At 60.1% G+C, this 22,437-nt stretch overlaps 1 protein-coding gene across 7 annotated transcripts in view; it reads right to left on the reverse strand.

Annotated features, from left to right (window-relative positions):
- Nucleotides 1-14,338, reverse strand: part of BRD1 (bromodomain containing 1) — a 35,637-nt gene extending 21,299 nt beyond the window's left edge. For 6 of the 7 annotated variants that reach the window (XR_015164662.1, XM_086403343.1, XM_086403342.1 and 3 more), the window contains exons 1-2: nt 13,997-14,130; nt 9,710-11,087 (exon numbers count right to left, since the gene is read on the reverse strand). Coding sequence is in view for 6 of the 7 variants with exons in the window: in XM_086403343.1 (XP_086259469.1) it covers nt 9,710-11,073 (1,364 nt within the window). In the remaining variant the exon portion in view is untranslated. Of the gene's footprint in view, nt 1-9,709; nt 11,088-13,996 lie in introns of all 7 variants that reach the window. The other variant, XM_086403341.1, reaches the window with a different exon arrangement.
- Between the last annotated feature and the right edge of the window lie 8,099 nt (nt 14,339-22,437).

Consider the following 22,437-nt stretch of genomic DNA (forward strand, 5'->3'; position numbering starts at 1 on the left):
CCCGGGTGTCCCCACCTCCGAGCCCTCAGCTCAGGCATCCAAGGACCCCCAGTGTCCCTCCCTCCAAGCCCTCAGCTCAGGCATCCAAGGACCCCGGGTATCCCCCCCTCCAAGCCCTCAGCTCACGCGTCCAGGGACCCCGGGTGTCCCCCATTCTGAGCCCTCAGCTCACGCGTCCAAGGACCCTGGGTGTCCCTTCCTCCGAGCCCTCAGCTCATGCGTCCAGGGACCCCGGGTGTCCCCACCTCCAAGCCCTCAGCTCATGCGTCCAAGGACCCCGAGTGTCCCTCCTTCCGAGCCCTCGGCTCAGGCGTCCAAGGACCCCGGGTGTCCCCCACTCCGAGCCCTCAGCTCATGTGTCCAGGGACCCCAGGTGTCCCCCATTCTGAGCCCTCAGCTCACGCGTCCAAGGACCCTGGGTGTCCCCCTCTCCGAGCCCTCAGCTCATGTGTCCAGGGACCCCGGGTGTCCCCCCCTCCAAGCCCTCAGCTCACGCGTCCAGGGACCCCGGGTGTCCCTTCCTCTGAGCCCTCAGCTCACGCGTCCAGGGACCCCGGGTATCCCCCACCCTAAGCCACGCATGCTCACGCAACAACCTCCCCCAGGTGGGAGCGGCCCTGCAGGATGGCTCCTCTCAGGGGGCCCCAGTCCCCGCAAGACAAAAAGCAATGGGACAGCTGGAGGCAGAAGCTGCTGGGGGTGGGGTCAGCTCCTCATCACAAAAGTAAGCACAAGCGTCTCCAGGCCTCGTGGCAAGACCATCGTTTCAGAGACTGTAAAACTCGAAGGATTTTAAGAACACTCAAGGGCACACCAAGGGCTTCACACCCTCCAGGCTGGGTTCTGGCCCCTGCCTCTGCCCCTCCTGGGAACTGCGCCTCCTGAAGACAACAAATGCAGGCTGAGGACCAAACTCCAATGGGACCAGGAGGCTTCCTTCCGGTACACAGGACATCAACATTTCAGGGCGGAGATAAAGGAATTTTAAAAGGACATCTTCTGAGGAGTGTGATTCCTAATTCATATGTAACTGTGCTGACACCCTCGGCTCCGCTGAGTCCAGACCCACAACGCTCCTCGGCTCCGCTGAGTCCAGACCCACAACGCTCCTCGTCATTAAGGCAGTGGCTGCAGCTCAAGCCTCGGGGCCGAAGGCCACGTGCCGCTCAGGATGGCCCTGCCCGGGGCCTCTTCTGGCGGCCGAGGAATCCAGCGAGGGGCAGCTCCACCCAGGCACAGCGGCCCGGGCAGAGAGCGAGCCCCAGCCCAGCGCGTCCACAGGCCCGCCCAGTTACACGGTGCCGGCTCCAGCGGCAGCCAGAGCGTCCCCACAGCCCCTCCACGGCTCCAGCAGGAGGCGCTGGGGACCCCGGGCCCCCCCTCTGCAGAGGGGCTGTATCTGTCCTGGGCACCTAGCAGGTGCCCTTCTGCTGAGACCTGTCCTCACCCTGTGACTGCCACCTGACTCAGGACCAGCAAAGAGCAGGCAGCTTCACACACGGAGCGCACGCAGACGTGTGCTCTCTCACATGCTCGGCTCCCCCAACGGTGAAGGGTGGCACCAGTAAAAGGTGGACTCGGCGTGCGACACCGACTGAGGCCGCCAGGGAGGAACATGAGGCAGGGCACAAGAGTGTGGGAAAACCTCGGCAAAACCAGAACCGTGCTAGCTGAAAAGACTAGCAAAGAAGCAAACGGGAGCAGAAAGCAACTAACAGTGAGCCTTGTGCCTTTAAAACAGCACTGTTCACAACAGCCAAGACACGGAGACAACCTCAATGCCCGTCAACAGGAATGGCAGAGAAGATGGGGTGTGTGACAAACAGCCACAAAAAAAGAAGGAAATAATGACACAGTAGCAACAGGGATGGGGTGTGTGTGTGTGTGAGAGAGAGAGAGAGGGAGAGAGAGGGGGAATATCACTCGGCCATTAAAAGAAGGAAATAATGACACAGTGGAGACTCCCAGGACAGCGGCGCCTGGGGGGCTGCCGTCTCTGGGGTCGCAAAGAATCGGACGCGACTGAAGCGACTCAGCAGCAGCGCACAGATGGACCTGGAGACGGTCACGCCGAGTGAGCCAAATCAAAGACAAACACTGTGTCGCTTATGCGTGCAATCCAAATGGCACAGATCAGCTTACGTACAAAACAGAGACCCACAGGCTTGGCTTAGAGACCAGACTTACAGTGACCAGGGGACAGGGTTGGGGAGAGATGAATCAGGAGTTTGGGATTAATATATACACAGAACTGTACGTAAAACACATAAACAACAAGTGGCTACTACGCAGCATAGGAAATTATAGTCCATGTCCCGTAATAAACCATAATGGAAAAGAATATGGAAAACACAACCGTGTAACTGTGTCACTCTGCAACACACCAGAAATTTGCCACTGTTCAGTCACTAACTCTCTGCAACCCCATGGACTTGCTGCAGCAAGCCAGGATTCCCTGTCCTTCACTGTCTCCCGGCATTTGCTCAAACTCACGTCCACTGAGTCAGTGATGCCATCCAACCATCTCGTCCTCTGTCACCCCCTTCTCCTCCTCCCCTCAATCTTTCCCAGCATCAGGGTCTTTTCCAATGAGTCAGCTCTTCGCATCAGGTGGCCAAAGTATTGGAGCTTCAGCATGAGTCCTTCCAATGAAGCAGAAACTAACACTTTCTAAATCAATCAACCATACTTCAATTAAAAAAAAAAAAGTATCATGAAAACTGAGATGCCAAACAAACCTGTAGAAAAATGTAACTGGCCAAATCTGAATTATGAAAAAACAGAAGAAAACTGAAATACATTCCTTTAACAATTACTCTAGAAACTGAATGAACCGTTTAAAAGTTTTCTTACCACCCCCAAAAGAAATAAAAGGAACCCATTTTTCAGAGGAGGTTCACTATCAGAAAAGAAACTCAGGCCAACCCAGCCCCGCACTGACTGCATGAAGGCGAGGACACGCGTCCAGTCCTCCGGGTGGGCGTCCCGACCAGACGCCACACGCACAGACACACCCCAGGGCCTGGGGTCCACGGCCACGAGCAGGAGGCCAGTGGTCTAGAGATCGAAGTCCCAGAAGCACCACTCACACAGCGGAGACCAGACTGCGACCCCCCGACAAAAGACAAGGAAAGGGGCCCTCGCACCCTGCGACTTGCTCCTGGCGCACTGGGAGGTGCCCCTCGAGAGCAGCCCCCCAGGACCCCCGCCAGGGCTACGCTCACCACACAAGTGGGCACACCAACCATGAAGGAAGACGGTCACAAGACACGCGAGTGACAGGAAGGCCAGAAGTGGAGGCACCAGCGAGGAGGACAAAAAGGGACACGCAGGTCACCCCCAAACCAACCTGAAATCCCAAGAGCCTGACGGATGACCGGGGGCACACAGGAGGCAGGCAGGCACGGCGCACAGGCTGGCCGCACAGACGCCCCCGGGGCTGGGTGGGTGTGAGTCTCGGGGAGGAGGTGTTTCATGGACGAAGCGGGCAAAGCAGGCAAACGGCTGCACGGACGCCGGTGCGTGAGCACGAGGGACGACAAGCCTGCGACGCCTCGCCTCGGAGCCATCCTGACCCGGGAGGCCAGCAGTCCAGGCCCCAGAGGTCCCGTCAGTGCCAAGGCCACGGGGCAGGGGGCAGGAGCGGAGGGATAGCTGCAAAGCTTTCAGAAGAAAACCTCGAGGCCCTCAGAAAATGAACGGTTAAGTAAGATGTGACATATACAAGCCATAAGATAGATCAAAAATACACATTAAAGGCAGGCGGTGATCCCTGTGGCGGGGCTGCCCGCTCTCGCCCGTCAAACCCACTCGGGCTAGCAAAAAAGAAGACAGGAAAACCCGAAGGAGGGAAAGTCCGCCCAAACCGTCACCTCACACACGACGTCCAGAGAACCTAAGGGAGGCTGCAACGCACACCACCAACGTCAAGCCCTGGATCTCACCAGCACCCAGACACGCCGAGAGAGCACTGTTTCTAAGACTGAGGTTTCCATGGACGTTTTTATGGAGAAAACCGTGAACTTTCAACAGACGCTGGAAAGGTCGTAGTGAGCAAAAGGTGAGCCACGCCCGGGTCAGGCTGAAGGCAGGCATGGAGCCGGGCTTCCGAGACGCACATCTCGGGGATGGGGGGCCCTCAGAGCGGTCTCCAGGTCAGGGGTGCAGGGCCAGACCAGTGATGGCCCTGCCCGCCAGCGGGAAGGACAGGTGTGTGGGCTGAGGACCACAGGGTCACACGCCGCGTCCTCAGACCAGACAGACACACGCTGTCCAGACACACCCACTCCAGGGCCGCAGGCACGGCGAGGCTCTGAAGCGTGCTGTTAGCTGCGCTGCCAAGGCCCCGGGGGACGTCTAGGACTGGGGTGTGCTTCCAAGTGACCCAAAGGAAGGAGCGGGCGAGGGGGCCAGCCCAGTGCTCCCGAAGCTGGGGTATGGGGGTGGCGCTTCCAGCCTCACAAACATCCAGCCTTGACAAGGGCTTTTAAAGACGTAAAGAGCAGGGACGCCGAGGGGCAGACGTGCGCTGAGCACCAGCAAACTGCCTGCCAACCACAGGCCAAACCAGGGAGAGACCCGGGACCGCGGGGCACGGAGACCAACCCTGCTGACAAGGCCCAGGCCTGCGCCAGGGGCCTGCGGTCAGAGGGCAGCACTCAAGGCCTGCCCATGCCCGCAGCGGGAGAGCAGCCCACCCCGGCAGGAAGAACGGAAAGGCAGGCCTGAGAGGGACCCAGCCCCATCCACTCCAAGCGGCTGCTGCGACCGCGGCCGGGCTGGTGGGCCTGGAGGCGCCTCAGGAACAAGCGTCAGTCACCGTTTTTTGCTACATCTGATAAATCCCTGTCAGTGTCTCTTTTTTAACTTTCTCTATTAAAGTCATGAAAAACAGGGAGAAAACAGCATTAAAAACCATCCCCTGGGACTTCCCGGCAGTCCACTGGCTGAGACTCCACACGCGGGGGCCGAGGTCAGGGACCCCTCAGGCCGCAATCACGAGCCCAAATGCCGCAACTGCAGAGCCCGCGCAGCCAGATTCGTTACTTGGTTTTTTAAACACACCATCCCTCCTCACACACACAGACGCGGAAGCAGGGCCCAGGCCGCCCCGCCGGCATCTCAGGGAGCAGGGCCACCTTCCCTTCCCAGCCACAACAGGCCCTGCGCTTTCAGAACAGCTCAGTCGGAGATCAGGGGACGCGAGAGAAGCCCCCCACCAGACCCAAAAAGCCCAGAGTCAGCCTCTGGAGGGGCGCAGCTCTGGGCCTTGCTGGTTCCTGGGGCGCCCCCTGCCCGACGGCACAGATCACGGCCGGGACCCCAGGAGCCTGTGCGCGCCTCCCAGCAGGACCCCCAGCCCCCAGCCAGGCAGCTGCCTGCGCCGGGCGCCGCCCCTCACAGCCCAAGCAGGCGCGTGACAGCCAGCTGGTCAGAGCCCCCTTTCCTGAGAAACCCCACCAGCGGTGACGCCCCCAGACGCCCACCTCAGCACCCAGGCCCGCTAGGCAGACCCTCCGAAAACCGCACCTCCCTCCATGGCGCTGAGAGGAGAAGAGAACCCCATGGGGTGGGTATGCCCTTCAGCCCTCACAGGGAGGCACAGGCAATCTAAGGGTGACCCCGATCCCGGGGAGGCCAAGTGGGACTCCCGGCCGCAGGCAAGAAGGCGCCCCGGGAGGCCAGCCCCCGCCTGGGTGGTGCCCAGGGGCACATGGTCTGCCCCCGGGACAGCACACTGGTGAGCCATCAGTGAGAGGGGCCTCTGGCTGAGGGGGTGAGGGGAGACGTCTCTCCTCCTACTTCTGCAAGCTTTTATAAATCTGAAGTTATCTCAGAGAAAAACTCGAAACTAATACAGGACGAGACGCGGCGGGATGCCGAGGCCGGTCTCCACGTGCGCCGGGCCCGCCCCACGGTCCACTCCAGGCAGCGACCCCAAGCGCAGCACGGAGGAAAACGCCCACGTGTGCCTGCCCCCCTCTGCAAAGCAGACACGGGGGCCGTGAGCAGGGACTGCCAGACCCCAGTCCTCGGCAGACGCCCTAGGGGCCAGGCCCCCTCTGCGCCTCCAGGATGCCCGGCCCACCAGAGGTCCACACACCTGAGGCACACGGGATGCGCCCCACTGAACCCCGCTCGGCGCTTGCTTCAGCCCCAGAAACACGGGGGCCTGCGGGAGGTACTCAGAGACGCCCAAGACATGGCACAGCCACCATGATGCGCCAGGCACCCCACACTGGGCTTCACTGACTCACAGTGCCCACGGGCTGGCCTGTGCCCAGACCCCACCCCACCCCCGAAGGCCCTTGGGGGCAGAGCCTGGAGCTGGCCGCCAGCCCCCATACCCCACCCCAAATTCAAGTACCGGGAAACCAGCGAAGTCACGGGAGGGTCAGCACAGACACGTGGCACCCACGTGGCGCGGTCCCCCAGCCGTGCACTCGCCCAGCAGGGCAGCCGGCTCCCCGCACCATGGCCACCGTTCAACCCACGTTCCCGACCTGGGCTCTGTCAACAGCCCCTCCCCAAGGACCCAGTGGGGGGCTGCCTGGCGACATTCACACGCATGGGGCACCCAGAGCTGTGCTCCCACCTGCGGGGGCCACGAGGCTCCCCCGTTTACCCAGGCCACAGCCCATCAGAACTTCAGAAATCGTAGTAAAACTAGCTGCTAGAAAAGAATGAAAGCAAGACTAAGGCCCACACTCCTCGCTACTACATTCAACGAGCATTAAGTGCGTGAGCCGAGCCCCCACCGTCCAGCCGGCCCCCCTGGGGTTTCAGCCACGTCCTCGGAGGGATGAGACGCCGAGCCCCCACCCTGGCAAGGGCCCTGTCAGGGGTCGTAAGGCAGCGTCCACAGTGAGCAGCAGTGCGTACACCACCTGGGGGCCACGTGGGCCTGCCACGGCCCCTCCCCACGCCCAGAGCAGCAGCCACGGCGCCCACAGCGGCCTGCGGCTCTGCAGGAGCCTCACAGCCAGTGACCCCAGAGACCCAGAAGCTCCAATCCCACACACGCCTTCTCCGAGCCTGCGCCCTGCCGTGACTGCCTCTGCCGCCCTCTGCCCTCGCGCACAAGGCAGAGGAAGCGGATGAGGAGACAGAGGCTCCAAGGAGAACAGCGGCCCCGAGGACAAGGGCCGCTTCACCAGAAGAGCGGCACCAGCTCAGGAGGGAGAGAGGAGGGCGAGCAACAGCTCTCTCTCCTTCCGACCTGACCTCACGGGTCTTCCCCAACTTCAAACGTGTCGCCTCTCCATCAGGGAGAAAGTCACTCTAACTGAAGAGCAGGAGAGGGAGGGGACAGGCGGGCAGACAGGCACAGCTCCCGCGCTCGCTGTAGGCTAGGCCCTCACGGCAACAGGAGCGGGAGGCCACGAGGGCCACCCAGGGCAGCGCTCGGCGTTCCCGAAAGAGCCAATGCCATGCCTGGCCGCGCACGGAGCAGCCACAGGGCTGAGCCTGCACAGCCAGCCAGGCTGACCGCAGGCCTGGGGCCCTCGGACAGGAGGGAGCACATGCTCAGGGCACCCACACCTCTGTTCTGGGGTCTGTTACTAGACAAAAAAAGCGACCTTTGTAGTGTAAACATGCTGCAAGATGAGAAAAACTAAACCATCTGCCTCTTGTTGAGAACAGATGACGGTCTCAAAATTAGTGTGTCTGAACTATCTTTTTCATTTGCAAACAACTTTTTAAACCACGCAAACTACAGAAGCACTCACAGTCCCTGCCACCACCCCCAGCCTTCTCACAGCCAACCCTCCCCTCAGCCAAGTGAGGGGCCCCTCCTCTTCTGAGACCTCAGAGTCCCTCGTGCAGCCAGTGCCTGAGCCAGCTCTGAACACCGTCCTGGCAGCAGCTCTGTCCTGCGGCTGTGGAGAGCGCGGGGTTACACCCTCACTGACCCCCTCTGGGGCCTGGATCCTAAGGCCGCACCGCGGACCACAGCTTCAGGAAGAGAGCAGTGGTCGTGAGCTTAGGCGTCCCAGCCGCCCCAACACCCTACACGCTGGTCTGACGTCAGGGTCTCCGGAGACGCTGGGCAACAGCGACGGCGAGGCCCACGGCCACACACACTCGCCCAGGTGCATCGCTGACCTCCGCCCTGAGCCGGGGGGGGGCAGCGCAAGGGCCTGTCACTCCTCCACTCGGCCCCCATCAGGCAGCACCTCCGACCCCAGGAACCCGCGCTTCCCCGCCACGTGCCTGCCCCTCGGGCGGACAGACAGGCAGGCAGTGGGCACCACGTGGGACTGGACAGAGGGCAGCACCTAGCTCCTGGCTTCTCAATTTATAAAGTCACAACTTTTATTTACTTTGATTTTAGTAAACCTGAAAACTTTGGGGTCTTAAACAGAACTTCTTGATACAAATCCTATACTTTCCAACCCTCGGGAAGAAACGCAAGTGAAGTCAAAGTGAATTCGCTCAGTCCTGTCTTTCTGCAACCCCATGGATTCCTGAATACCAGGCTCCTCCGTCCATGGGATTTTCCAGGCAAGGATACTGAAGTGGGTTGCCATTTCCTTCTCCAAATGCAAGTGAAACTGTCTTAAAAGTCAGACCGACTTACTCGCAAAGAGACGCTTGGTTTTACCAGAAGTCTTCTCCAGATAAGAAGAATGAGAAGTGCTTTCTATTCACTGTCTGAATTTACTGTTATCTACCTACTTTTCTCCTCTTGGACGCTCCTGACAAACACCCAGGAAGTGCCTGTTCCTCTAGCACAAGGCAGGACTTCCGAGGCCACGCCTACCACACCGGCCACCCTGCCGCAGCCCCCTGAACCGCTCTCCCTGCCTTTCTGCCGCTCAACACTAGAGCCTGTGTTTAAGTCTTTCCCAAACCACACGGTGCTCACACGTCTGCTAAGAAATTCCCCAAGCCACTTACCTGGTGTTCCCAACAAGACCATTTTTAAATCCAATGAAATAAAAACAGGAAATCAGTAGCAAGAGAGATAAGCAGAAGGCGGAGAGTTTAGAGACGGGGGTGGCCGGCGGGATCCTGACCCCCCACCGGGACCACTCTAGAAAGAGAACCCCACGCTGACCAGGCAACGCTCATCTGAGAGAAAAGGTTGGGAAACCAGACAGCCCGTGCCCCGACAGGAATGAAGCCAGGATCTCCCGCCTGGGTCCCCGTCAGCCCCACTCTCATCTCCACCGTGTCTGCCTCACCCGGCCACACTGCCTAAGTTCAGCAAGTTAAACATCCCACAAGGGGACTCCCTGGTGGTCCAGCGGGTGGGAGTCCGCCTCCCAGTGCAAGGAACACGGGGTCAGTTGCTGGCTGGGGACCTGGGCCCCCACATGCTGCAGGGCAACGGAGCCTGCACGCTCGGGGCCACACGCCACAGAGGATCCCGTGCACCGCAGTTAAGACCCGACGCAGCCGGATAAATAAATGCGTGCGTTTTTTCAGTCCCAAGATCCCCAAATGCTGCTGCGAGCACGGTGAGGAAGGCAGAGAGGGCAGCGAATCCTGGGCACCCGAGGCGGGGCTGCGGCTGGGCGGGCTCGGCCCAGGGCTTCGAGGAGACCAGACGCACACACACCCCCGCCTCAGACCCGAGTCTCTGACAACAGCCACGCTCCCGCCAAGTGCAGCGGGAACAAGGCCCCGTCAGAGGGGCCGTCAGGGCCGGGCAGACGGCACGTGGCGGGCCCGCACAGACCCTGCGCCCCCTCGCAGCGCTCACCTCTGCGGGGGGATGTAGGGCGCGCACACAGGCGGCAGGGCCGTGCAGGGCTCCCGGGCCGTCTTCTTGGCCTTCTTGGCTTTCTTCCTGACCTTGGAGGTGGACCTGACCGCTTTGACCGAACTCTCCTTCCGACAGACGCCGTTTTTCATCTCCACGTCCCCGTAAATGTTCAGAGGCCTGCGGGTGCAGCCGGGGGGCGTGTGGACGTCACAGTAAGCGGTCTTCCTGACGGAGAAGGTGGCGGCGCCGCCGGCCAGCTCGCGCACGGGCTCCATCTTCATGTAGAGGCCGGCGCGCTGGGCGCACGTCACGTGGAAGGCGGTGTAGCAGTTGGCCTTGTGGCACTGGATGCAGGCGCCCACGCCCTTCTGCTTGCAGAGGTAGCAGGTCAGCTTCCATCGCGCGGGCGGGATGTTCCGCACGCCGTCGATGGGCTCGATGAACACGGTGTTGGCGAAGCCCACCTCGGGGATCCACAGGGCGCACACCACGTGGCCCCAGCGGTCGTCGTCCGTCTTCTTGAAGGCGCCACCCTTGTTGGGGCAGAGCACGCAGTCGGCCGGCCGGGCCCGGGACTGCAGGCAGTGGCGGCAGAGCCACTGGCCCTCGGGGATGTAGGGCACGCCGTAGCACTCCTGGTGCACGGCCAGGTTGCACATGTCACAGAAGAGGATCGCGTTGCTGTTCTGGCACTCGCCGTCCATGCACACGCAGCACACCGCGTCCTCGTCGATCAGGCACTGCTGCTCCCCCTGCTTCTGCTTCTCGCAGTGTGAGGCCTTCTCGAAGCGGTCCATGAGGAACTCGAACACGCTCTGCGACACGGCCGACACGCAGTCGCCCCTGCGCTTCTCGTTGACGATCTCCAGCCAGGCGTAGTCCTCCTCGTCCATGTCGTACTCCACCTCGTTGTCCAGCTCCTCGGCAGACTTCTCCACGAACTTGTAGTACACGGGGGGCCGCCGCGGCGCCGACGGGGGGCTGTACTCCACCACCCGCACCTTGGGCTCGGGGAGGGCGCTGGCGGAGGCCGGTGCGCCGTGGGCGCTGGGCGGGGCGTCGCCTTTCTTCTTGACCCGGTTGTTCTTGTGCCGCTTAGTTCTCAAGCACACGGGCGGCCGCTCGCTGTTCTCCTTGTTGCTGTTGCACTCGCTCATCTCCTGGGCCGTGAGGTCATCTTCCAGGATGATCTCCAGGGGGTCGAAGATGCTGATCCTGTGCAGGCGCCCCTCGATCTCGATCTCCACCATCCTCTGGGCTTGCGCGTAGGTCAGGGTCTCTCGTGTGGGGGAGTGCTTGGTGCTGCCAGGGGAGGAAGGGTGCCTCGCTGCAGCGCGATGACCTCGGCCTTTCCTCCTCATTTGGCACTGACTCCCTGAAACAGACAGACAACACGTGAGCGCCACGCAGAAGACAGGAGAGGCGAAAACCACCAAGCACACATGGGTAGAACTAACCACCTGGCACTAAATCCAAGCAGACGTCCCAGCTAACCCACCCCTGAGGCTTCCAAAATCACGCATCTGGGACTCATGGAGGTATGACAACAACCACCTACAGCCACTGCTCCCCGCCAAGGACTCCCAGGACCAGAGGAGAAGGCAGGCAGTCAGGAGGGCCCCCAGAGGCACACACGGGGACGAGTCCTTCCAGAATGCTGACGCCCACTGCTCACTGGTCACCCTGGATCCACACCCCTCAGGAGTTGGGGTCACAGTCCCAAGCCCAAGACAGTACGTGCACAGAGCTGCACTCCTGCAGGTTCTGGCCACTGTCTGACCCCCACTGCTACCCAGGAGAGAGCCCTCAGCCCGTCACTGTCTCCACGAACACACCCTCCACAACCGTGTTGAGGCAAAGGCCACTGGCCGCGCCGGGACCCAAGAGGGCAGCCCCATACTGGCCTGGGCAGGCTTCTCAGAAGTGGCGACTGCACGCCAGCCACCTGCCTGCCCCTCGGGGGCCTTCTCGGCTGCTGGCTTGACCACAGTGCTGGGCCATCATCCCGTCACAGTGAGGGCAACCCGGAGACCCCCTCGCCACCCACAGAGTGCTCCTCCCCTCTACCGGGTGCAGCACAGGCTCAGGCGACTTAAGCCTTGGCCACGGAGACTTTCAAGCACTTGCTCTTGTCAGACATCTGCCATCGGCCACCAGCAAGTTCTACTTCCAGTCTCCCTTTCCTGACCATCCCTGACTCTGGTCCACCACCCGCCAAGCAGGGTGACACCTTAGGAACTGATGACAATGCCCTCTCCCCACTCCAAACCACCACACGCCATTGACAGGAATCAGAGTGATGCTGACGAGACTGGCCGACACACATGCCAGGTGGAGCCCGAGGCCCCCCGCTGGACAAGGCCCCCCGCTGGATAAGGCCCCCCGCTGGACAAAGCCCCGGGGAGTCGGCCAGGAAAAGCCGCCATGCGGCGGCCTGCACTGTCACACCTGAGAGGAAATCGCAGCAGACCCGAAATGCATTCCTTGAGACAGGTCCTTCTGACTGTGGTTTTCCTTCTCTTTTGTCAAACAGAAACGTTTATGTGAAATCTGACAAGAACGCCCTACAAAGGGGAGCCTGAGAGCCACCACGGGCAAACCAACCCTAACCCACCTGCATCTCCACGTCCCAGGTGCCCACAGCCCTGGATTCCTGGGGTGCAGTCAGCCAAGCTGCGCCCCAGCTGCCCTGGCCCTGCCAGCCCTTCTTGGGAAGAGGGCAAGTCCCCCTGCTGTCAGCACCACAGCCTGCGGAGGGCCCCCAGTGCAGCCTCAGGGGTCCTCTGGGGTGGGGCAGAAGCCACAGTTGGTTACTCAGCAGACGAAAGGCAAACGTGTAATTTTCTCCTCCAGAGCACAGTACCAACAGCACTAACCATAACCGGCTCTTCAAAACCCACACGCTCCTGAAGTGACTGAGGCTTTGTTATCTGGCCACTTGCTATAAGAAGGACAGCAGTTACTGCTCATGGCAGCTCTGCAATTTGAAAGCTCGATGGTGACAGGGACAGAAGGCGCTGGTCACTCTGCAGACCACCTCACCAGCCCACCATTCCCCTACACCCCAGGCTCCAAACCTCCAACCTCCGTCCACCTGGAGCTTCCGTGCAGGACAAAGGTTCCCACGTGGAGACTATCGGCAGCCCCTCCAGACCCTTCTGATAAATGCCCCTTGAAAAGCCGTGTGGCCACAAGAGAGGAACGCGGCACCCAGGGCCGGTTCACCTTCCAACACCGCCTTTCCCGCCTGGCCCTAGGAAAGCCACGAACACCCTCGCGCAGGGGCGGCACGCAGCGCCGCCCCCGCGACCCTTCTCCGCCGGTGGGCGGCTCCTCCAGCGGGGCCCGCCTGCAGCGCGTGCCCCGTAAATTACAACCAGGTCACTTCTTCCTGGGGGCCCGGAGGCCGCCCGCAGCGGGCGCGGGAGGGGGCGGCCGCCCGGGTCCGCGCGGCCCTGGAACAGGAAGTTTCCCGTCCGGGCTCAACAAGCCCAGCGCGTCCGTTACATAACGCGACCCTCGGGCAAACGCTCGGCCGGGGAAGCCGAGCCCCCGGGCCGCCCCCACCTCGCCGGGCGGCCGGGCAGGAGGCGCGGCGGGCAGGGCGGCCCCGGCGCCTCCACAGCCCGGCCTCCCTCCCCGTCCAGCCTCCCGCCCGCCGGCCTCGCCTCCCTCCCTGTCGAGCTCCCAAGCCGCCCGGGCTCTCTCCCCGGCCCAGCCTCCCACCCAGGCCTCGCAGCCTCCCGATCGGACCTCCGGGCCTCCCCGTCGGCCGGCCTCCCTCCCTGCCGGCCGCTCAGCCTCTCAACCCGGCCCGCCCTCACTCCCTGGCCTTGCAGCCTCCCGACCGGACCCAGGGCCTCCCCGCCTCGCCAGACCGACCTCCCCGCCGGCCCCCCGGCCTCTCAACCCGGCCGGCCTCCCTCGCCGTCCAGCCTCCCGCCCGCCGGCCTCGCCTCCCTCCCTGTCGAGTTCCCAAGCCGCCCGGCCTCCCTCCCCGGTCCCCCGGCCTCCCGACCCGGCCTCCCTCCCGGGCCTCCGGGCCGCCCTCCCTCCCCGCCTCGCCAGGCCGGCCTCCCGCCCGCCGGCCCCGGCCTCCCCGCCGCTGCCCCCACATCGCGGCCTCCCCCGGCCCCGCCGCCCGCGGACAATGCGTCGCCGCGGCGGCCCCAAACATGGCGGCGGCCCCAGCACCGAGAGGCCGGCGGCGGCGGCGGCCCGCGGGCGAGGCGGCGGCCCCGGCCCCGGCCCCGGCCCCGGCCCCGGCCCGCCCGGCGCACTCACCTTCGGGGCCGCGGCCGCGGGAGCCGGGCGGCGGGCGCGGGGGCCGGCGCGGCCGAGGCGGCGCTAATGGCGCCCGCGGCTCCTCCGCCAACGGCCGCGCAGGCCCGGCCCGCCGCCGCTCTGGGCGCGGGCTCCTGGCGGCGGCGGCCCGGCCCGGCTCGGCGCGGCGGCCGCGGGCTCGCGGGCGGCGGCTCGCGCGGCGGCGGGGCCGAGCGGAGGCCCGGCGCGGGAGCCCGGCCGGCGGGCGGCGGGCGGCGGCGGCGGCGGGGCGGCGGGGCGCTGGCGCGGGGCTGCTCGGACGCCAGGGCCGGCTTGCTCGCCCGCTCGCTCCCCAGCGAAGCAAACAATGCGGCGAGCGCTCCGCCCGGCGCGCTGCGTGCGAGACGCGCCCCGCCCGCCGCCGCCATGACGCGCGGCCGCCGCCGGGGGAGGGGACGGAGGGCAGGGCCGCGCGCCGACGCTCGGGCGGGGGCACCGGAGGGGCGCGGGGTTCAGGAGAGGGGGCGCTGGGTGGGCGACGGGGCTCCAGACACGGGCTGGGGGACGGGGGGGGCGGGCATTCCGAGGGGCACGGGCTTCACGAGAGGGGGCGCTGGGTGGGCGACGGGGATCGGAAACCGGCTGTGGGGGGCATCTGAGGGGCGCGGGCTTCACGAGAGGGGGCGTCGGGCGGGCGACGGGGCTCCAGACACGGGCGGGGGGGGGCATTACGAGGGGCACGGGCTTCACGAGAGGGGGTGCTGGGCGGGCGACGGGGCTCCGGACACGGGCTGGGGGCTGTCTGAGGGGGAGCCGGGCGGGCGATGGGGACTGGAAACCGGCTGTGGGGGACGTCTGAGGGGCGCGGGCTTCACGAGAAGGGGCAATGGGCGCGCGAGGGAGTCGCGGACACCTGACCGGGGGCATCTGAGGGGGCGCTGGTGGGGGAGCCTGGGAGGGGAGCGGGAAGGGGATGAGGGGGGCCGGTCTAGGAGTCGGGAGCACTGGATGGGGCAGGCCCCGCTGAGTGTTGGGGGAACCTGGGGGGTAGGGTGCCTGGAGGGGGCCCCAGGACTGAGGGAGCCCACAGTGAGCGCCAGATGCACACGTGCTGGGCAGGCAGAGAGCCGCGGGCAGCCTGGAGGGCCCTGCGCTGAAGGCCAGGCCTCGCTGGAGACCAGGGTGGGGGGTTGGGGGGGCGCCAGTACTGGCAGGGGCAAGCAGCGGGGAGCCCTGAGGAACTGAGGGCGGGGGGGCCTGGATGGGAACACCGTGTAGGATCCAGGTAGGACAGAAGGGACCTGAGCAGCCTGAGGGTTAGCCTTAGTCTGCACTGGCAGCTTCCACTGTGGCCTTGGCTTAAACTCCAAAATTCAGTGGTTTCATGATAGTTTTCATCTCGAGATTGAATCCCCAAGTGTTTTGGGAGGAGGGAGAGGCCTGGCTGTTTCCCTGAGGATTTGGCCATGAGAGAGCCCAGCCCTGCCTGGGGACAAGCGGCAGATGGCCCCCAGTCTGTGGCAGCCAGGGAGGCCCCAGCGTAGGAGAAGAAACACGCTCCCAGGGCAGAGCCTGGGTTCTTCGGAGCCCCGGGAGACCTTCCTCCACGTGGGCAGGCAGGGCAGAGGCCACCGCTTAGGCTGTTCGGGCAAACATCTTATTGGCAGTCGGCTGGCCCTGTCCACCCACGGTCTGGCGGGGCCTTTCGCTGACCAGAATCTGTGCAGCCAGTGTACACGTTGAAAAGTGAAGGCTTGGCAGGTGGCTGAGGGCTGCAGGCAAGGCCACCCAGAGATCGAGTTCCTGAGCAAAGTCCAACCTCCAGACACATCCTTGGGCCAAGGTGAGGCAGACCCAGCAGTGGGCCCCGACCACGTTTGCACCAGATGCAGGAGCCACACGCATGTCCTCCTCTCCTGCAAATGTCTGTTGTCTGGGTCCAGATGTGTGGGAACAGCAGTGGAGAATAAACACCCTTGTCCACCTCGGGCAAGCCGGGCGCCAACAGGAAGCTGGAGACAGGAAACAGGAGACAGCCCGGGAGGATGGCTTCTCCACCACCATGGGGATGGCGGGAGGAGGGAAGGCTGTCCTAGTGGCCTTCCGGAATTCCAAGGGTGGAGAGAATAGCTCAAAAGCCTTCAGTGGGGAAGGGCTTTCTTTAATCAGATGGAACCTGACTGTCAGTTGGCAAAGGGGTGAACCTGTCAACATTCTTAGAGAACTGAACCTAAAATTCCATACACAGTGAAACTCGCATTCAAGTGAAACAGCAAAAGAATGGTGTCTTCACACCTACAAACATCCACACACCAAGTGTCTCAAAAAGGACTGAAAGATATGCCCTAGAAAATGAATCCAAGGATAAGACCTTGATGCCGCAAAGAAACCAGCTTAAACTGTTCAGGGAAAATCAAACAACGACTTGAGAGAAAGTCCCACATGAGACGAACACGGCCTATGGAAAGAGGAGGGAGGAGCAGGAAGGAGGAGCACCCAACAGCTCTTGTATCACAACCCTGAGTGCTCACTGGACGGACTGATGCTGAAGCTGAAGCTCCACTACTTCGGCCACCTGATTCGAAGAGGCGACTCATTGGAAAAGACCCTGATGCTGGGAAAGGTTGAGGGCAGGAGGAGAAGGGGACGACAGAGGATGAGATGGTTAGATGGCGTCATTGACTCCATGGACATGAGTTTAAGCAAAGTCCAGGAGACAGTGAAGGACAGGGAAGCCTGGTGTGCTGCAGTCCATGGGACCGCAAAGAGTCGGACATGATTTAGCAACTGAACAAGAAGAAAATTTTAGAATCAAAAGAAGAAAAGTTTGAAATTCCAAAGTTTCCACAAGAAAAATGGAAATAGGACTTGCAGATTTCAAAACAGCCAGGAGAAAACTGAAGTGAAGACAAATTGTGCCAACAAAAATCAGAAAAGAGAAAAAAAAAAAATACATGATAAATGAGGAACACAAAATTAGATGATGGGAATAAATTCAAACACCTGAGTAATCAGAGACATGGTAGAATTAAAAACATCTGTTAGAACACAGAGACTCTCTAATTAGAATGTTGACACACTTAAATACTAATTACAGGAAACACACCCCAAAAACGTCACCAAGATTGAAAATAAAAAGGTGGAAAGTATGTATCGTGCGACTTTTGTTCCTCAGAAGACCATAAGGAGAATGAAGAACTGAAAACTAGAAGATATTTGCAACACAAACACCTTGCAAATGATTCGTATCCACAATGATCAGATCAGATCAGTTCAGTCGCTCAGTCGTGTCCGACTATTTGCGACCCCATGAATCGCAGCACGCCAGGCCTCCCTGTCCATCACCAACTCCCGGAGTTCACGCAGACTCACGTCCATCGAGTCAGCGATGCCATGAAGAGCCCTCCAAATCCGTTAGAGAAAGACAAGCCAAAAGAATGACGGGCACGTCTGTCATCAGTCTCCTTTCAGAGAAGAACATGGAAAAAGCCAATAACCTCACCGGCGATTTTGGAAATAGAAACTAAAACCACACCAAAGGAGCACAAGCCCTGCTGGCTGGAACTCCAGGTGGTACAATTATCTTGTAAACAATGTGGCATTCTTCAAAGAAACTGGGTGTGTGCATCAGTTAGCCACTGCCGCATAACAAAGCACCCCCAAACTGGGCAGCTTCAAACAACAGCACTCACTCCTTTCCCTCAGGAATCTGCTACTTGGGAGAGATTCAGCGGCATGGCTGGTCTGCTCCTCGCTGCACCCCAGGTGCTTCCCAGAACATCCAGCACCTGTGTGCCTGGCAAGCTGGTTCCTGCTGTGGGCTGACGGCCTGGTGGGGATGCCCTCAAGGGAGGGTGGCCAGGTTCCAAGAGCAAGAGTGCCCAGAGAACCAGGCGGTCCCTGCATCACTTTCCAGACATCACGTGGCATCACTTGTCGACAAAGCTGACCCGACTCAGCAGACAGAGGGACGATGACCCCTACTTCCTGTGAAAATCAGCGTCAGAGTCAGTTTTAAGACGAGCACGTGGCAGGGAGAAGTGACGGCGTTTGGGAAAATGCAAGCTGCCAGGGTTTGCACACCTGTTCCCAGCGCTAAGGTTCAGTCAACAGATACTCCTAGGGACGTCCCATGCCTGGCTGCATGCCAGAGAAAGCTGCACTAACCCATCAGGAGACCTGGCAACATTTTCAAAGCAGCACCACTTAAGAACAAAAATACTGCAAAGTGGAAGTGTTAGTCGCTCAGTCGTGTCTGATTCCTTGCAACTCCATGGACTGGAGCCCATCAGGCTTCTCTGTCCATGAAATTCTCCAGGCAAGAGTACTGGAGCAGGTTGCCATTCCCTTCTCCAGGGGACCTTCCAACCCAGGGATCAAACCCAGGTCTCCTGCACTGCAGGCAGATTCTTTACCGTCAGAGCCACCAAGGAAGCCCTAAAAATACTGGGGGGAGGAACATGTACATGTCCAGACAATAGAACGAATAGAGTGAGGGGTGCCCACACAATGGTCTGGCACACGGCAACTGAAATGAAGGAGCTGCACCATTTGGGTCCACGTGGCTGGGTCTCAATCACGGGACGCTGAATGGGAGAAACAGAATATAGTATCATCATGATAATGCACAGTGTGCTTCCATTTGCACTCTGCAGAGAGAGTCAGGAGGGCATGGTATGTGCACGCACGCACACACACGCACACGTGCACACACACACGCCTGATTCTCGCCTGATGTCTGTGGACAAATCTTGAGCTCACAATGATAGCTTTAGTTGTGGCACAACACATCTCGTCTGTCCTTCCGCATTTCTAAGTTTGTAACCCTTTCAACAGTGAGAAGCCTCTGAGTGTGTACCCTGCAGCTCCGGCCCCATCGTCTGTTGGGCTATACCAGCCAGAAACTTGGCCCAAGACCCACAACTACCTCCCCCCACACCCCATTGCTTGCTTGCTTAGCCGCTCAGTCGTGTCTGACTTCTTTGCGACCCTTTGCACTGTAGCCGGCCAGGTCCCTCTGTCCATGGGATTTTTCAGGCAAGAATACTGGAGTGGGTTGCCATGCCCTCCTCCAGGGGATCTTCCTGACTGAGGGATTGAAACTGGGTCTCCTGTGTCTCCTGCACTGCAGGCCCATTCTTTACTGCTGAGCCACCACGGAAGCCAAGCCATCAGTGAAGCTCCCCATTAGGCGCATCAAGCTGAGCCCAGCTCTGGGTACATCCCTGACCCTCCCCCTCCACAGCCCTCCCTCCCTCCCCACCCCACTCGATCTTTGCTGAAAGCTTGGGCCTGACAAAGCCAAGGAGACGGTATTGGTGTTACTTTGTAATGTTCTATTGACATTTTTTGGCAGGAGTAAGATTAAAATCCTTCTTCTTGATCTGCCTCTAACCTTTCATTTAGTAGACTGTGCTTTTGCAAACAAAACATTCTTTAAATGATATTTTCTTACTTTGGAATTCAGGGAAAATCATTTTTTCCCACAATTAAATTCCAAGAGAAATCTAGTTATTTGCATAGGTTCAGTAGAAATCAGCCCTCTTTTTTTACCAGGATGTAATTAGACAAATGGAGAAGGGAATGGCAACCGACTCCAGTGTTCTTGCCCGGAGAATCCCATGGACGGAGGAGCCTGGCGGGCTGCAGTCCATGGGGTCTCGAAGAGCCAGACATGACTGAGCGACTGCCACTAATTAGACAAAAGGACTGTGCCACCATGGCCTGAGACAGGTGTCACATTTGAGAACACATTTCCCGTGATTCAGGATGACCCGTCCACCTGTGGAACCAGGGTTGTAGCCTCAGTGATGAACCAGGGCCCGCAGGCCCACGCCAGGTCTGAACCCTGGTGTGCCCGGGTTCAGCTTCGGATGCAGTCAGGCAGACGGGAACTGTGCCCAACCCCGAGGTCCTTGTGCAGAAAGAAACTCCCACATGCACAGGTGTTGCAGGCAAGAGAAACTGGAATCTCAGGCGTGCTAGAGACTCAACCCCACATTCCTGGTGAGGACATCTCCAGACAGAAGTGGATTTTCCGGCCTTGGTTGTTAGGTAACCCCGCGTGGCTTAGCTGTGCCAGCCCAGCGAGGAGGCGCAGGTGTGTTAATTACCACTTCTTTCAGCACCTGTGAAGGTGAGTCAGGTCCAAACACAGAAAGACCGGCTTTCTGTGAAGAACCGCCTTTGGAGAATATGTATCCTCGTAGCGGGGGACTACTTAAACATTTCCAAAATGTGAATGAGCGAGAGGATGGCGGTGGGTCCTTTCGGTGGGAGTCTGAGTGTGTTCCAGCAGACCCGCCAAGGTACTTTTTGATTCTCTAGGGTGTGTGTCTGTTTTACTTGCTGTTTACTACTGACTATGATTTTTAATAACTCAGAAAAGGTAGATTGCAGAAAATGGATGGGTAGGTAATGAGATTCTTGTCTGATAGCATTGCAAATGAATTTTCCCAGTGGTGACAGAATTTATTTCTGCAGAAAAGGTTAGTTGGAAGAGGTTGCAGTTTTACAGCCCTGTAGAACATTAACCAGGTTTTAATCTAAATCAGCGCACTTACTCAAGCAAGCTCTTTTTCAGCCACTCACTACACATCCTTCTCTCTCTCCAGAGTTTTAACCAGCCTCAGCATTACGCTGGTTTCCTCGTTAACGAGGTAAGTAAATCTTGGACACATCCTCGCTTCAGAGCTGGGGAGTCGTATTCTTAACTTTTGAAAATCACACTTGGGCAGCTCCGTATCTCTTTGCGTCCTCGGCATCTTCTCTAAGAGGTGTAACGGATGCCCTTAAACAAACACGCCTGACGCCCGGCTCCTGGCCTCCGTCCCCAACCTGCTCCGCTGGTGTCTCCCCATCCGTTACAGGTTGAATTGTGTCCCCCCAACAAAGATAGGTTGGCACCCTCATGCTCAGTAACCATGGACGTGACCTTGCTTGGAAATAGGGTGCCTGCAGGTGATCGAGGTCACTGGGGGTGGCCCTGAGCCCATGAGTGGTGTCCCCACAAGCAGACGGAACTGTGGGCGCAGACTCTAGGGAGAGGGCCACGAGATCACAGAGGCAGAGGCTGGAGGGACACGGCTGCCCACCCGGGAATGCCAGGAGTGACCCCCAGAGCCGGGAGAGGCGGGAAGGATGCTCCCGACGGACTTCCGGGGGGGCAGCGCCTGACACCGGAGCTCAGATGTCCCGCCTGCAGGGCTCTGTGGCCGAAGCCTCACAGCCGCCGGGTCTGTGGTGCTTTGTCAGGGCGCGCAGCACACTAATCCACCGTCTCAGCTGGTGGTGACTCCATGCGTCCTGAGAGGCACTCCTGCTGCTCACATCTGTTGTTGCTGTTGTTCGGTTGCCAAGTTGTATCTGACTCTTTGTGACCCCGTGGACTGCAGCACGCCAGGCTTCCCTGAGCCATCAGCGAATCCTGCGAGCTCCCCTCGGAGGCATCGGGAACCAGCCCGGTGTTGCCGCCCCTGCTACGACCCCGGCACCAGGCTTTCGTCTCCCACCTGTGTCATCCAGGTGTCCTGACTGGTCTCTCCGCCGCCCCTGGCATCGCTGTAGCTGTTCTTTGGACAGCAGCCCACGTGATACCATCACCCCTGTGCTCAGAACCTCCTGGTGGCTCCGCAGTCTCTCTCAGAATAAAAGCCAAAGTCCTCAACTCGACAACCAAAAAATAACCAGATGAAAGAATCGACATGTGAACTGAATAAACACTTGCCCAGAGAAGACCTGCAAATGGCCAATAAGCACGTGAGAAGATGCCCAACGTCCCTGGCCGTCATGGAAAGGCAGCCCAGAGCCACAGTGGGGAGCACCTCTGGTTGTGCAGTGGATGGGGGGCCACCTCACAGTGCAGGGGACACGGGTTCCATCCCCGGTCCGGGAAGGTTCCACATGCCACGGAGAACTAAGCCCCGCACAACTCCTGAGCCCACGTGCCTCGGTCCTGAGCTCACAAGAGAAGCCACTGGGGTGAGAAGCCCGTGCCCCACAGTGCGGAGCAGCCCCAACTCGCTGCAACTAGAGAAAGCCCACGTGCAGCACTAAGACCTAGCACAGCCAAAGTAACGGATTAATTTGAAAAAAACACAATAAGATACTACCTCACACCCGCTAGAGTGCCCAGAATCAAAAAGTTAGGGGACTCCCCTCACAGCCCAGTAGTTAGGACTCCAACCTCCCAGTGCTGGGGCCGGGGTTCAATCAGTGATTGGGGAACTAAGATCCTGCAAGCCGTGTGGCCAAAAAAAAAAAAAAAAAAATCAGATAATAACAAGTATAGGTGAGGATGTGGAGAAGTTGGAAGCCTCTTGCATTGCTGGTGGGAATGAAAAACGGTGCAGCTGAGTTGGGCAGCGCCTCAGCAGCTCCACTCCTGGGTGTGCACCCAAGAGAAAGGGGAGCGCAGGCACACACAGAGCGTGCACCGCGCGTTCACAGCGCACTGCCGGTAA

This window comes from Bos grunniens, chromosome 5 (genome assembly GCF_055505025.1).
Source record: "Bos grunniens cultivar Pamir isolate PY7600 chromosome 5, Bosgru_T2T1.0, whole genome shotgun sequence".
NCBI classification, from domain to species: domain Eukaryota; kingdom Metazoa; phylum Chordata; class Mammalia; order Artiodactyla; family Bovidae; genus Bos; species Bos grunniens.